The sequence below is a fragment of the Nothoprocta perdicaria genome, unplaced genomic scaffold (genome assembly GCF_003342845.1).
Source record: "Nothoprocta perdicaria isolate Ctin4 unplaced genomic scaffold, notPer1 scaffold_2, whole genome shotgun sequence".
NCBI lineage: Eukaryota > Metazoa > Chordata > Aves > Tinamiformes > Tinamidae > Nothoprocta > Nothoprocta perdicaria.
In genome coordinates this window covers 1,997,894-2,014,759 of record NW_020455204.1, presented here as the reverse complement: position 1 = coordinate 2,014,759, position 16,866 = coordinate 1,997,894, and the positions used below count along the sequence as shown (strand labels likewise).

The 16,866-nt window shown below is 41.5% G+C and overlaps 1 protein-coding gene across 1 annotated transcript; it reads right to left on the bottom strand.

Annotated features, from left to right (window-relative positions):
- Positions 1-560: 560 nt before the first annotated feature.
- Positions 561-16,344, bottom strand: SMPD4 (sphingomyelin phosphodiesterase 4). The gene is made up of 19 exons (XM_026037723.1): positions 16,303-16,344; positions 16,110-16,196; positions 15,276-15,418; positions 15,053-15,128; positions 14,117-14,225; positions 13,448-13,500; positions 12,757-12,908; positions 12,343-12,475; positions 11,779-11,850; positions 8,164-8,253; positions 5,607-5,752; positions 5,241-5,331; positions 4,295-4,395; positions 3,842-4,005; positions 3,477-3,682; positions 2,709-2,942; positions 1,876-2,007; positions 1,594-1,722; positions 561-1,116 (listed from the first exon to the last, which is right to left on the bottom strand). Exons 1-19 carry the CDS (start codon positions 16,339-16,341, stop codon positions 790-792), a joined length of 2,484 nt encoding a protein of 827 aa, XP_025893508.1. The 5' UTR covers positions 16,342-16,344; the 3' UTR covers positions 561-789.
- Positions 16,345-16,866: the final 522 nt, after the last annotated feature.

The following is a 16,866-nucleotide window of genomic DNA, read 5'->3' as shown; positions in this document are numbered from 1 at the left end:
CGGGGGCCGGGCGGCGCGGGGCCCTCGCGGGGCCTGCTCGCACCTTGCGGCCGTTTTTCGGGTTTTATTCCGTGTTTCAGGATTTTTTTTTTTTTTCTTTTTTCAAACGGTGCTGGCTGTGACCATAAGGATGCATAGATGAGGCAGTTAGGGAGGAGTTTAACAGCCAGGGTGTTGAAGGGCTAACAGTTGGACTCAGTGATCCTGAAGGTCTTTTCCAACCATAGTGATTCTAGGGAGTCCTCCAACGGTCCCCTCAGAGGGCCAATTCCTGCCTCAGATCAGTGGACAGAGGCTTCAGGAGAGCAGTGTTGCTAAACCAAGTAGCATTTGCCACAGGCAGTGGTATATTTGCTACAGGCCGTGCTATATTCGCTGGACACAGCGGTATATTCGCCACAGGCAGTGGTATATTTGCCACACATGATGGTATATTCACTGCACATGGTGGTATATTCACCCCACACAGGGTGGTATATTTGCCCTGGTTTCTTCAGGTGGTCCACGGCAGCAGCTCCCACCTCCCGCCACCCGCCAAAGAAATCACGTCTGCTAAGTTCTGTAAGAAAGCTTTTATAAAAAATAGAATTTACACTGATCAGTTCTGCTGCCACAAAAATGTTTCATTCCGCTCATAAAACTTGCTCAACTTTAATATTTAAAAAAATACTTTAAAATTAAAAGTCTGATACAATAATAATAATGCAAATGATTTACTTGCTGAACCCCAGACTGGTTATCCTGACTATATCTATGTTACACTGATGWGCTGTGGGAAGGAGAAAGAAACTAGTGTTGATGAGGTTTCCACCCTTCAAAAAAGAATGTCATCAGTATGGCATAAAGCAAATACCCAACCAGGACAATGAATGTGCAACCTACGGGCCCGATGCAGAACCAGGAGGCAATGAAGTAGATCAATAGCAAGGAACCGAGAGTTCTGTAGCTAGCCAGAAACCTCAGACTGATTCTTGGTCCGTAATTCTGGCTCGTCCTCTCCTTCAGCATAGGAGTACACCTCGTGGTCTGGGCAAGGGTTGGGTTGGTAAGATGGTAGCGGCAAAGTCTGCCGAGGAAATCCTCCCTGGAGCACAGTACTTCCATCTGATCAGCAAACTGCGGTAAGAAAAATTTAAACGTTAGTATTATAGATACTGCAACTGTTGTGAAATAACTATAGGTTGTTTTTGTGTGTGTAATTGATGGAATGAAGATACAGGAGGATTACAGAAGATACAAAATCAAGGTACATTTTTAAACAGAACTGCTTCAGTGCAGGCTTTCCTCATACGTATCTCTATATCTAGCTAGCTATCTCATCTATAGGAAGAACACAATTCATCAAGCATAAAGAATACATTCAAAATGTTCTTGATCAATGCTTTGTTTTACTTGCAAAAGAAAACCAAGGTAGAAAGAACAGAGGCTGAGGTAGAGAAGTAGACCTGCTGCTGTTAGGAAATTTTCACCTCCCATGTAAACCCCAGTAAAGAACATGAGTGCAGGAGCAAATTGAGTGTCATATATATGCAGATGCAGCGAAGAACTCTTATATACACAACTAAGTACAAAAGGAGATGGTTTTTTACTAACCCTCTGGTTAAGTGCTGAGGATAACCGGAACAGGAGGCGAACAAGAGTAGCATTTTCGTAGCTTCGGATGGGCTGAAGCTCAGTATCTCCTTGATACTGTACCTCAAATCTACGTAAGCCATTTATGATCTGGAAACAGGAAAAACAAATTCCATGTCTTGTAGCTCCCATTTCATACTGGCATTTCCTAGTACCAGCAATAGTGTATTTCTCTTCATGTAGAAAAACAATGTTCTTGTTTTCTCATAAGTTTTAAGGTAGTAGCAGGGAAGCTTCTCTCACCTGGTATCTGCCAAGAGGTGTAAGAATGAGCCCATCCTCACTCTCAATGCAGTCTGGAAGCTGTTTCTTTCCATTCTCATCCTGAGCTGTCCCACACTTCATCATCATCTGGTTCAGTTGGGCTTCACTCAGCTGCTCAAGAACAACACAGAACTAAACCATGTGTTTGATCTGCCCCCTTCTTCTATTCCATCTGTTCTCCTTTCACAAACTCCTCAGCAGTGGAAGCTTTTGTCAGCCCCCAGCATGGGGGCTGAGAACTGCTCAAACAGCAGTTTGATTAGAAATGAGGAGGAGATAAAAAGTTATCAGATTTGTCTGTGTTCATCAAAGTCCAAGGAAATTTTGTTCTGTATCTGTTACCTGATGGAGACGTGTAAAACAACTTCTCCCAGGCCAATTCTGGGAGCCTGTCTGGGACAGGATTCTGCTATTTTAACTAAAGCAACAGCTAACTTGCAGTTCCTCTATTCATCCACACCTGTAGTTGTATTTTCTTAGCCTTTTTAACTTTGAAAGTCTTGGAGTGTTTTTAAATATAAGCCACGCTACTTGCAGGCTCCAGAACATGTGCAAGCTGAGACCCACGTTTGTTACAAACTATACAGTCCAAAAGAGAGTCAGTTAAGAAAGCYTGGGCTTGATATTTAGAAATTCAGACCATCTAGTTCTATTTATATAGAAAGGAGTTTTCAAGTGCTTGGGGAAAGTAGAGATTAAAAAGTTTTTAAGCCAAACTTTGCTAGCAGGGTCACTGGATAACCTCTGCCACACAGTACTGCACGTACTTGTTCGTGGTGTCTCGTAAGAGAATTACAAAAGGTGTTACATACCTTAAAGATTTGACACAAATATTCCAGGGCCTTCTCTAAATATTCATCTGTTTTTTTGATGCTGTCTTGCCCAATTTCATCCAGGTCGTTGCCTGTGTAGGACCCATTCATATCGGATGGTGTAAATCTAAACCATGAAAAGAAGGACTGGCTAGACTGTGTCTCTGCAGAATGGTCTGATATGGATTTTGCTGTGTGCTGGGCCTGGCAGATCAGCTGAGCCAGTTTTAACACCTTAGGGGGGAGAAAATGTAATTAATTCTAGGATGTAAAGATAAAGTACCACTAAACATCAATATAAGGATGAAATTCTGCCCTGATATCTATCAGTCAGAGCAGGCCCAGCAAACTCACTCTTAGTAAATACAGACTTCCACAATAAATTAATTGCACTTCCAGTAGGACAGAAGTAGTTCTCTGCTGCTGAAACACTTCAAGAAACCCAAGTGCTACTTAACTTTTTCAGCTACTTTTTCTCCTGCTCTTTTTACCTGGTTTGCWCGAGGCAGAGATCAGAAATGTAGAATAAACAGCAAGTCTGAGAGGAAACGTTCATCACAGGCTGCTCTAAAGCAGCAAGCCCTCCCATTCACAATTCAGAAGAAGCCCTCCTTATTTTGGAAAAAAACAAGTAGATTTTTGTGGCTGTACTTGGAGGTGAAGTTTTCCACTCTTTTTTTTTTTTTTTTCTAATAGCATAGATGCTCAGGATGGAGAAATGYCTATCAGAATAGAAAGACTTGTGCCAAGAATCCTGTTGTTTCTTACCAAATTTCTGACTTCAGGGCCAAACATTTGTTTATACTGGAAGTCCTGTCCCTCCAGGCTGTAAACATGACTCTTCACCTTAAATGAGGCATCTGTAATAGTTGGAGGCCACGATGAGAAGAAGCTTCCACTAAGTGTGGGGGTCATAAAAAGCCGGTGCTGACGATGGGGAATAACAAGTTCTGGCTCCAGGAATAACTGTTCTCCTAGAGTGAGAGGAAAGTAGAAAAGATGATTACATAATATTTCTGTATTGGTTGGGGGGCTGGTTACAAAACATCTTACAGCTGCTTTTCTGAAATAGATGTTGCCATTAAGAAGAAAGAACAAGACTAGATAGTGTAAATGTGAACATTTCCATTTACCTTTCAGGATCATTTCAGCCAGGTTGGGCTGAGCAAACACTTTGGCTACTCGGAACACCATGAGAGCATTTTTTGGACTGACCAAATCCGTTCGAAGAGCTCGGTTCAGAAATCCTACAAACAGCTTGGTGTACATGAGCAGGTTTTCTTGAATGAAGGCAGCCCTGTCAAAATGAGTACAGGATTTGTGAGTACAGCTATTTATTAATATTTTGTTTTCTGACAAATTCATAAAAGGAATRTTTTAGGCTATCTCCTGGAAAGATGACCTGTTTGCGCTAAGACAAAAGAATGTTCCTCTTAAAACAAACCCTCTATTTCATAAGAAATCACCTCTGATCTCGTACAGGAAGCTTGTTGGATGCCTCTTRAAATCATGCTGTTTTATTCAAGATCTGCATAAACTTGAGGCCTGGTTTTGAAAAATTGGAGCACTTTGTTTTGTTTCCTTACCATTTCTCTGACACCATGCGAGACGAGGGCTCTGAACTTTGAGGTGGCTTTTCAGGAGCGTACCTCCAAGGCTGCAAGTAACTTAACCACATCTCCAGCACCTAAAGTAAAATCACACAGAAAAACACATCTGAGTATCAATATAGTTTGAAAAAGGAGAGAGAAAAGTTAGAAGAGTTTTGTGTGTTTTTTTTTTGTTTTTTGCTTTGAACAGAGTAAATGTCCTCTTACTATAGGTTTTTAGTTGTCACTAAAGTTCTATGTAGTGATTCACATATCTTTGAAGAAGATTTGCAAGAACTAATTCTGTATTCATTAGAACCAAGCTGGATTTTCTGTAGTACCAAATGATGCATAGCTCAAATGGTGACTATAAAAAGGACACTCAGTTGATGACTGCATTTAAGGTACATTTAAGGTCTAACAGTTCTGATGTGCTAAAGCAAAAATGAGACATTACGGGGACAGCATTTCAGCTGACCTCTGATGTCCTTGCGTGCATTCCACACTGAGGAAATGGACTCTTKACTGCATGGAAGCCAAGGAAAGCTTTGCCATGGCATCTGCAAAGATTTCTTGTGAAGTTTTGCCCTATGTTTGTACTTGACAGATGTATTCACTACTGTGACAGAGGCAACAAGCAGTCAGCAACATCTAGCCCTGCTGCACTGCACTTTGAATTCTTATTGCAAGGGTTGTGGCCTCTTTCTGCTTGCAGGAGGTAGTATTTACAGTATCTTATTATCATAAATCAATGTTGTATTACTCTTGTTTACAACATACTCTATTAGAAATTAAGAAATTATAATCCTTAAGAACAAGCCTGTTTTAAAAGAAAACACTTCTCGGATCTAACGTGCACTTTATTAAAAAAGCCCATGAAGTAACAATTTATATAGCAATAACAAACTACTAATTCTGATTTAGTAGAGCCTCAGATACTTACAGCTCTGAAAGAGGCATCCAGAGGCCAGTGGCCAAAACAGTGTTGYAGAAAGATGTAAAGTTTCTGCTGGACAAACCGAGGAATCACAACCCTGCAATGGATTGAAACACAGCTATGTGTATAAAATGGCATGAAAAACTTTTGTTTTTTTTTTTAMTCCACAAATGCAAACCCAGAAAGGACTGACCCAAACTTGTACTTTCTCAACTGAATCTACTTCTGTCCACTGAATCACAACTCAAATTTTCAATAACTTACAGCTATATTTAACTGTTAAAGCAACCTGACTTCAACCACTCACTGACAGCAGAGTTTTCCCATGGAGAACACCTGTACGTTTCAGAGACAGGTCACTCGTGTACCTACCTTTTAAACTCTTCTAGGGGGCTAGCTGTGTGGGAGTGGGCTGAAGGGGAGAGAGGCTCTGGTTTCAGGCTGTTGCTAAAAGCATGCAGGTGCTTCACGAGCAGTCTTACCACTAGCACATGCTCTTCAGTGGGTTTGAATGACTCCTACATTCAAAGCAAAAGACAGGTAATGAGTATTACATGCTAAGCCACCTCAGAAAATGACATAACTCAGAAATGTATAACTTTCAAATGTATAAATTTCAAACTAGGTGAGCACAGCAGAACAGATAATCTGTGTAGGCTTTTAACTAATCCCTTTCTGAAGAAAAAGAGAGTATCTTTCATTACTGTTGTTGACTGCTGCAGACAGCACAACAGATCTTTTGTTGTGTTCCTGGCTGKCTCTTTACTGAGCTTTCCTTTCTATGCTGACACTCCTTTGTCTTATAAAAGAGTTCTAGAAAGAGTTCAGTATGAAGTGACAAGGAACCACTGTGATGTTGCTAACAGATGAGCTTGTGTATGGAGGAGCAGGGAGATGCATGAGGTTAAGAAGAAAAAAAAGAGCAAGAGAAAACACGCTAGGCCAGAACTGCTCTGTGGACAAAACACTGCCCCCTTTGCTCCTGTAATCTTCTTAGGGGTACTGAGGTAATCTCAATCTACTACTGAAGACAAATTTGAAGAGAGAGGTTGTGGAGTCTCCTTCTTTGGAGGTCTTCAAAATCCGCCTGGATGCCGCCCTGTGTCATGTGCTCTAGGTATCCCTGCTGCAGCAGAGGGGTTGGACTTGATGATCACAAGAGGTCCCTTCCAACCTCAGCCATTCTGTCATTTCATTTATATTCTAAGTCTTTCAGTGCTCGTGTCTAGGAAGCCAGGAAGAATGCACAGGAAACTAAAGACAGCAGCAAGTATAATGGAAGATGCTGAAAGAGTGCATGGAACAGAAGCTGTGAGATGTTTCCAGGATGCCATAACAAAGCCATGCTGAGTAAAGTTTGGACTGTGACTCATAGGACCTTGTAGGTATCTTTACATAGAAAGGTTCTGCTTCTTAAAGACAGTCAAGAGTGTTTCCAGTGCTATAGCTATATATTGAATGCTATCCCTTTTTGGCAATGCCCACGTTAAAACAGATATGTCTTTATATTCCAAAGCAAGTCAAACATTCTTCATAAAATTTGATTTCTACGCTCTGAAGTTCACTCCTGGAAAAGATTCAAGCCTTGATGACAGATCTCCTCATCTGGAAATGCAAGACTTCTCTAAGGGAAAAGACATCCCGTGATCAGTTCTATCGAAGCTGTCTGAATTCTTGACATGTCCTGGTAGGTCAGCATGTTTATCCAGAGTATTGAGAAGAGCACGTATAAGATGGTAGGGGTTTGAGAAGTTTTTTACTCATAGGATTTTAGATGAAGATCCTCAAAAGCAAGAGGAGAGTCTGAGTACCCTGCTGTAGATCTTGAATAGGTGTCATTTTCAAATCTCCAGGCTTGGGAAAATTGGTGACCCTCCAAGATCCCTTTAGAACTTAAAAAAACTACCAGTAGCACTTTTCAGTACATCATTTAATGTCATACTAATACTTTTTCAATTAATAATTCTTATAATTCCTTCTTAACTTGGATTATCAGCATGATAATATAGTTGTTTAAAAGGCATTTTCCTTCTAGCTGTATTCGTTGTCAAATCTTAGCTTATGGGATGCACCTTTCTTCTTTTTTTTCTCTATCTTGGCAAATAGATAAATCTAATAGTAAAAAAGATCTTAAAGCAAATAGTAGCTACTGTTTTCCCTTGTAAGAAGTACTTCGAGCTTCTTTATACAAAAAGTAAAGTATTAAACAGCAGGAAAATTCCACCTTATGCTATAAAAGAGCTGTATAGAGCACATGCTCTGCCATTCCCTTTCCCCAAATGAASACCCAATGAATCAAGGGCTGAAGTAGGAAAAGAGGACCCAGCAATCTGTTCCAACAGGAAAGGTTTTGCATGCACATTTCCTAAACAATCTGCAAGTGTACCTCTTTTGTCCTGTTGCAAAGCAGGGCAATCAGGTTCAGGCTGTCAAGGACAAATTTTGCACTATGTAAGGACACTGAACTTGCTGGAGGAAACTAGATGTTACCTTACCTTCATTTTAGGTGACAGTCATGCAAGTTCTGATCTTCTYTTCTGTGCATGGTTTGTTTAAATCAGTAGTGTAAGAGAGCAGAAATCTGCCATCAGTGAAACCACTTTTGGTTTCAAAAACATTAGATAGCTGATGCATAAACCTCTTTTATGATGCATCAGAGAGATGCAGCTCTGCAAATGGAGCTCCCAGATAGTCCTCCTGCTAATCTAGTATTTTCATTGTCTTCTCTGTAGGCTTCACTAGGGTWTTTCAGTAGCTGCTCTCTGAAAATTTCAGAAATCTCAATGCAGTGTTCTCAATCAAATTACAAACCTGCGCCTTATCTGTACCGCAGCTTTTTCTGCTAGCGCCAATTATTACACTTTGCAGATTATATGATGGAACAAGATTTTTTTTTWAAAAAGGAAACAAAATGAAAAGATGGTAATACTTGGTATGCGTGGAGGGCCTGGTAGCTGGATTGGGCAGGACTACCGTGGTGTTTACTGGAGATACTGAGTCGGTAGTGGAGAAACTCCAGCTGAGACAACAGAAACAAAAAAGGAAGGGGGGTAGGGGAAAAAGGAGAGAAGAGAGCAAGAGAAAAAAAAGGTGAGAATGAGCCCAAGGAAGAAGGGTGGGGGGGAAAAATGAACGTCACAAATACAGTCAGGGACAACATATCACAATAACAACTGCAGCCACAGTATCCTCTTCGTATGTTCAGTAGCTGGATTCCACGGTATTTTGTATTCTTTATCTAATCTAGATAAWWWTMKAKAWTAWTMTMKAWWWTTATTTCATACATTTATTAGTAACTGACATGATGTTGGGATGGGATCCCAGTGAACCTGGGAGCAGGTGTCAAAAAACAGAGCTGGGAGAGGGCTATTTGCTATCCCCAGAGCAAGTAGGGATATATAGAGCATATAGGATTTTTTTTTTTTTTGAGGGGTAATAATAGAATAAAAACATAAAAAGCTTCACTTTTCTGGAAGCTTTTTCAAAACTAGTTTGAAAGTTTTGTCATAGTTTTCCTGTAGTGCTGGAAAGACAGGGTTTGTAGGCTGGGAAGAAACTCAAATACTTCTGTCTTGCCAAGGAATAGGAGAAGAAAATGGTGGGGTTTTTTTGTTTTGCTTTCTTTTGTTTTGTTTCATTTTATAGTCCCTGTGAACCTCTCCAGTAGCTTTCCATTCTGGCAAAGCCTCAGGCTTCTCGTTCTGCTTAAAGCTCTTTGGGGAGRGTGACAGGTCTTGTGAAGAACCTCAAAAGAGGACATTGCTTGTACTAAGGAAGTATCACATGTATGAAAAGGCACAAACCTCTAACATACAGTGGTACCTGCTGATACAAAAGGTATTGAGCCTTCACAGTGAAATCCTGGAATCCACAGCCTCATTTCTCCTTGAAGGAGCAAGGTAAAGGGTATTTTTATGACTCTACGGTGAACAGGATACTGTAGCGACAGCAACATAGATGTATGAAATTAATGAAAACAACAAAACAAAAGGATGTACACTGTTACACAGAGACCCCAGTGAGTACTGACAGGCATCTAAACCAACTCTCCCCATCACACCTCCTCTGTCTTTGAGCAGCCTCTACCTAACCGCCTCCAGAGTCAGTTTGGTGTCTTTTGGTTCTACGCTCTTACAAGAGCATTTTCACTGCAAGCTCCCCAACAGCACAAATGCATCTTCTGCTTCGTAATCAGCTGCCCAGCCACAGCAACCAGCAAGAGGCAGAGTCTTGGGTGGTCCGCATGCAGTGCGGGGTCTGTGTCACCTGGCACTGGAAGGGCAGCAAGCGGTACATAAAATAAAATAGTAGCCAATTTCATTTTAAGGGTTCATTGTGATTACAGCAGAAGGAAACAGGAGAAGAGATGTTGCACACTTGGGCTCTGGGGCATCCAAGAAAGGGACAGCAAAGGTAGAACAACACAGAATGGGGAAATAGGAATTCATGGGGAGAAACCTCAAACCCAGCATAGTAAATAGTGTTAACCTCAGGTTCACACCAGATCCAAGATAAATTCAAAGCAGCAAAATAGAAAGTGTATGTTTTTAAAAGAAATTCTTTCCTATTCATTCCTCTTCCTCTTTTCTACTTCTAAACAGAAGTCTATGACRAAGTTATTTTTGAGATCTATCATTTCTCAAGACACTTCACAGAAGGAAGTTAGATGTCTGGGATCTGGCTTGGCCCATCAAGGCAAAAAAGTCTGGCTGCCAGAAAAAGAACAAGTTTTGTGGAGCCTCGTCCCATCCTCCAGTACAGGTATGTGGCTGTTTTTACTCACTAACGGTCAAACATCCAAACACCAGATCCTTGGTCACTAATTACTCCTCCTTCCACATGCACAGAAAGCTAAATGGAATCAGGTGAATCTGCATACTCATCACTTGGATTTCCAGGCAAGCACACTTAGGTTAAAACAAAACAAGTATCTTTCTACACATTCTGCTTCCTCATTTGAACAACTAAGAAGTGGACTGTTCTCCTTCAGCCCAGCCTGCAACCAGTCTACAAAGCTTAGTTTAAGCACCACTGAGTTACAAAACAGTGCTGTCCTACACTCTAGTGGAACATTTCCCCAGTCCTCCTCCAGAGAGATCCTATGTCCCTTTCTGCACATGAGGGGGAGTTCCAGTTTCCTACACACACTTCTAGCTCCAAAAGGTGAAGACATTTTTCTACATGCCCAATACTATTTTTCATCAGGAATTAACATAAAATATCATCAGGAGACTGTGGCCTCAGTCTGCTTCCCATATGTATGGGAGGATCCTGAAGTTGATTCTTTTAAAGAACTTTAAAATCTACTTAAAGAATTCCAATGTAACAGTCAGAATTACTGTCTAAACTGCTGCTCCCCTATTGTTAGAAGAGAAAATCTGAGATGCAGAGGGTGAACAGAGGAGAGAAGTTTAAAGCACTTCATKATTTCTGGCCTAAGCACAGCGCTTCATGCACAGAGAGCGGGCAGACAGACAGAACAAAGTTACTTCAAGCAAAGCCTTTCCATCACTGGTGCACAGCCATGCTACTAGGAGTCCCAAGTGGAGACTTGGCAGTATTAGAGTTTGCAGTTTGACCTCAACTTTAAGATAAACCCCACCACGTTTCAGCTCTCCAATATTCTTCCCCAACAAAACACACGTACATTTGCTATTTTATAGCCTAATGAAGAACTAGAATTTCTTGCTCTAACAACTCTCATATTATTGTTTTKCCCAGGAATAAATACTAAGCTGCTTTTATATTTCTCCCTCTTTCTATAAAAGTTCCACTGGGACCCAGAGGGAATTCTAAAAACCAGCATTTTCTCCTTTATATTCTCTGTATCTTTACTGTGTCTTTAATCTTAGCCTCCCCAAATCATACTGTTTTTTTTGCATCCAAGTAGGTCACTGAACAGGCCATCAAAAACTGCTTAAAACGGTGTATTACACAAGCAAGAACTTGTCAGGTGTTCCAAACCTAGAGAGCTGCTTCTGACATCATAATGGTAAAAAGCAGTATACTTTTAATAATTAGTATTTCGGGATATGAAACAACAAAATTGGTTCATTTGCTAAAAAAAAAAAAGGTCAATTTAGTAACCACTTAAATTTGAATTTATGCTATAAAATGATTACAGGTCTTAAGTGTCTTTTTTTTTTTTTAACTATTGCTATCACTGCTGGAAAAATTTTTTTTTTTTTTAGCAGATGTCTTATACTTGTGGGATTTACTACTATGTTTTACATAGTAACATGGTTTTCCTAGTTATTAGTGCTTGGATTGGTAGCCTTCAGGTTGTTGTGATCATCCCACAAACTCATCTTAAAAACAAAACAGTAACACCACAACTCTTGCAATGAAAGCAAGTCTGGATGATACAAACACAGCATATTTTCTAACTGGGCATTAGCAGTTTTGGCACACTCATGGAGATACTCTGATAAATTATTTTCTTCTATTGGACTATTCTACTATAAAATTCTCCTTAAAAATGGGAATTTATCCTAATATAAGTCAACAATCAGCTGCCATTCATGAATGAAGTTTAAGCTATTACCTTGACGTGAGGGGACTGCATTTTCTGATACATTTCCAGTGAATAATGGTGAAGCCACATTTCAACAAAGATCTGCAAAAAAAAAACCAAATATTTTTCTCAACTAAGGGAGAAAAAAAAAGATCCAAGAATAGTTAATCATAAATCACAAAAAAGGAAGCTTGTGATACTTAAAATCTGATCTGTACTTGCAAAGAGGCACCTATTCAGAGATGTTTCAGGGTGTCATCATATGAATGCAAGTGACTGACTGAGGAAACTGTTAGCCCTTAAGATTAATAATTTACTTTAGCAACATGGTAACCATTCTGCTGGAAGAAGTTCCTGAATCCAGAAACTCCTTTCCTGTTCCCCAGGACTGAATGGAAGCAGCTTCTCCACAGCCAACCCTTGCTTACAGCATAAAATTCACGTAAAATTAAAAAGGAATCAAGCTCTAGAAAGAAAAGCATCTCTGAAAAAAATACTCCTCGGTTAGCAGCAAGATTCCTCAGTTAGCAAGATTCCTCAGTTAGCAGCAAGAAATGATTTATTTTTTCCAGCCCGACCCCAGTTGCAGCTCACCTGGAGCATCGTTTCTGATCTCCAGATCTCCTGGGACGCTGGGTCAGCGTTCACAGAAGGCTGGTGGGCGATGTGCCGCTTGAGCAAGCTGGTGTGGTGTATGCCGTACGAAGTGAAGGGCACTGCAGGAGACCTGGAGGGAGAAGCCACTGGAAATCACTGAAGTCATTAAGTCTCAGACAAGAGAAGGTATCATGACTTCAGAAAATGGAAAACAATCTTTAAAAAGTAAGGCTGCATAGTTGTTTAAGTGAATATTAATCTATGTATTTTCTAATTGTATAATTCTATATATTTTCTAATTGTATAATGCACATACATCATAAACAGTATATTTGTTTTCTTCTTGTTAGAAATTCTGTTCCAGCAATCCAGATTTTGTCAGCAGTGCCCCCCACAATCTGCAGTCATTACCTGGGGGTAGGTGAAGGGATGGCTCCCCCAGGATTGGAAGAGGGTGGAGGAAGGACACTTCCTTCTGTAGGTAGGAAACACTTCAGGTAAGTGTCCACCAAGATGAAATAAGCACTGTTGGAAGGGCTGGCATGGTGGGTGGTGGAGGAATTCTGAAATAGATACGCACAGGATGTACCACTAGGTCACCTCTAGGGATTGTCTGCTACATGTCATTGCAGAAGTTGTTAAATGAAATTCCATACTGGATGTTTTCAGGCTTGAAGACTTATGACTTATTGCCAAGATTTAATAGAAATACTGTTCTTATCATGAAGTGCTCTACATTTGGCAACATGTAACAGTGCTTTGTTCACTCATCCTTAAATTTACAAATTGCAAAACTGCCAAGGGTAGGAAAATTTAATTACAATTGTTTGAAGGTTCTGTGCTAGCATTAACACAATGTGGTCCTGATTAGTATAAATAAGGTTTACAATAGATAATTCTATAACACAGACATTTGTGAGCAAAGGTGTAGTAACCAACTGTGGCAGTTAACTGCAGGAGAAACATTGTTGTATTAGTGAATTTAAGAGGCTATGATGAGTGCAGTGTTACATGGCACAGGCAGCAGAAGGAAGAGGAACCAAATAACCAGATTCCACAGTACACACCTGGGGCTGTATAAATGGTAGCAAAAGGTTCTTACCTTCTGTGTAATCAAACTAATTGCAAAGTAAAACATGTAATATTCAAATGGATCTGGAGAGCAGAGTCAAGGATCAGATATAAAACCAGGTAGAGCTGTTAAATATCCAATGCTGACTGGACGCTAAATTAACTTGCCATAACTTAACAGCAAATCCAGTTTCTGACTTTCTCACTTTCCAGCTGACAAACATATTTTGGTAAAATTTAGGTTTTTATCTATGYGGCAGAGTACATTTATATTATCTTTCTTGGCACATTAAATTAGCTCAAACTGCAACCAATTCAGCTGCAGCATGTCTGCTTCCAACATGTAAACTAGCTGCGGTGCTAACTTCCCCTTGGCTTCCTTTATCTTATTGCATAAATGAAGAATAGTTACTAAGCCTGAAGTGTGACATCTAGGCCCTACTAAAGTCATTGAAGTTTTGCTATTGACTTCAATAAAGCCAGAAATTCTCCCACAACAGTTTTTATAAAGATGACAAGTTATTCTTTCACTGGAATCTAAATATTCCTAGGAGTGTTTAGTCCAAACTCTACAGCACCACAGTGAATCACGTGCATAACACTGAGAGATCATGAAGCACTTCTGTGTTGTATATTCTGTTGTATATTTATTACATATCTATATTTAAAAGGCGTTAAATTCCGACTCTTAAAAGGATACTGAGAGCCAAATTCAAACCTAAACCACCAGATGAAGGAAATTGGACTTTGTTGTGGTATAATGAGCATTCTGGTAGGACTTGCTCTTGTATTGAAGCCTTCACAGGACCCTGGAAAAGAGTAATGAAATATCAAGAATCTTCTCAAAATACCTGCGAAGTTCTGCTGCATTCCAGCTTTCTGGGATGATACCAACATTTAGATCAGTGGGAGTTCGCTGCATTGCATCAGTTACTTATGCAGATGAGTATTTCTTTGATAACTGCTGACTTTTTCTTAGAAAATCAGTATTTCAGGGTAAGATGAAAAGAAGCCTTCACCAAGGCGGGATCAGCAGAAGACTGCTGTCCACCTGAGAACTTTGTTCAGATAACTGAGCTGTGGAAATGTGACTGCCTTAAGTGACATTTCCTTGATTTAGACCACAAAACTACCTGGCTCAGTTTCTAGTTAGCAGGTACCTGGTAGCAACTGAAGAAACAGACTGAAACAATTCTTCAGGTAACATTTTTGCATGACTATGAAAAGTTGCATTCAATGTCAGGAGTTTGTCTTCAGACACAAAGCATTGCCAAGGAAGGCACTGCTCCCTGATGAGCTTGGAAAACGATTTTTAATCCTACAACTATGGGTAACCAAGCTAAAGTACACTGTCTTCTCTGGGGTCAGAGTACGAAATAGAGTACATGTTTTCTAACTGAACAGTACAAAGATCTGGCCAGCATTTTCACATGCAAACAACCACCGGCTCCTACAGAATTTATGTCAGGGAACTCTCCTTTAGTATCTTTTGAAAAAAGCAGCATGCTATGAACTTAAAGCAGGCAGACTTAATGCACAATATAGGCTGTGTTATAAAGTGCATACAACTTTCCAGTAAATGCAACAATAACAACTTAATTTTCTCTCCATATAGTTTTTTTTTCCAGTTACTCACTGGAAGATAGGAGACTGGGAAATCATATCTGTATTCTTCTGCTTGGAGTTTGTAAACCAGCTTCATCATTGGGCCACTGCAAACAAGCATCAGAAAAGAAATCATGGTCATCACCCTCTACTTTCTCACTTCTGTGAACTTATACTTGCACAAAGGTAAAAAGATCAAACACTTTTTTTATTCACTGTGTATTTTCTTTCTGTGCTGAAATTAATGGCTTTACCTGGGATCTAGGAAATCCAAAGCCACAGAATATTCAGTGGGATTTGTTCTCCCCTGCAAACAACGAAGATTCCAGCCTACAATGATGCCATCCAGGCTGCCAAAAATGTTCTCCACCAACCATGGGAAGATGCCATGCAGTTCCTGTAAGGAAAAAAACAGAAATAACTTTTGCTGTTGTTGTTGATGTATCTTCATCATGATGTGCCTGAGGTGTCATCTGTGTTGATGTGTCTTCACTGGAACCACATCAGTTGCAGGCACTAGAAGGTACAGAAGGCTCTTGGCCACCTCTTAACTGCACAGGATTATTTGTTGCTGTTTCCAGACTATCACTATACAGAGTTTCCAAGGGAGGCAACTAGGGCAGTTACAGGATATCGATCCTGATCCCCGAGGCTGTGGCATTACTGAAGGGCACTGGGCTTGGCTTTGAGCCTAACTGAAGCAGCAATTTTCCTCATAGACTGAAATGGAATGAACTAGAACTACTTTTTTTTGTTAAGCAGGGGGCAGTTTTTAACTCAGGAAAGACAGGGCTCATCCTGCTACGCTTAAGGCGCTCAGAACTTGGGATAACTGGCATAGGGTCCCCAAACTTCCCCAGTGCTGCGAGGGGCACTGTGCTTGGCTTTGAGCCTTATTTGAAGCAGCAATTTTCCTCATAGGCTGAAATGCAAAAGTATGAACTAAAACTACTTTTTTTGTTAAGCAGGGGGCAGTTTTTTAACTTGGGAAAGACAGGGCTCATCCTGTTTCGCTTAAAGCCCTCAGAATTTGTGATAACTGGCATAGGGTCCCCCAAACCCCCGGGCGCTGCGAGGCGGCCGCCCACCTTGGCCGGGAACTCCTCGATGAGCGTCTCCAGCTCGTGGCACCTCTGCGCGAAGGGCTTGTTGACGCAGTCCGCCTTGAGCGTGGCCTGGCGGGGCAAGGAGCGCCGTGAGAGCGAGCGCGGCCCTCGTGTGGCCCTGCGGCCGCCCTCCCCGCTCCCGGGCCCCGTCCCGTCCCGCCACGGCGCCACTCACCAGCAGGAAGCTGGGCTGCTGCAGCGGCGGCGCCGCCATGGCGGGACGGCACGGGACGGGACCGGGCGGGATGGAGGCGCCGCCGCCGCTGCCTCCCGCTCACAACGGCCGCCGGGCGCCGCCGCCCGCGTCAGCGGCGCGCGCGGGTGACGCCGCTGTGAGGGCGGGAACGCGCGGCCACGAAACGCGCCGTGTGGGGCGGGAAACGGGAGCGTTTCCCAACGGGAAGGGCTCCCGGGAACGGGACCCCGCGGCCCGGTGCCCTCAGGCCGCGGGAACGCGCGGCTCCRTGCGCGTGGCTGCCTGGGAGGAGGCAAAATGGGGCAAAATGGGGCCTTTTGTTGAGAAACGGCTGTGGGAGAAGTGTGCGGAAAAGCTGCTCGGCTCTCGTAAATCCAGGGATTTCAGGGAACTTCGAGAAGACTAGGGGAATGCTCATGTTGCACTAGCAATTGGAGGAGTAATCCCAGTCAAACGCCTCAAAAAGAGTAATTCAGGCCTCAAAAAGAGTAATTTCATAAAATACCAAAGACACAATAAAAGTAACATTAGTCCAAACGATTT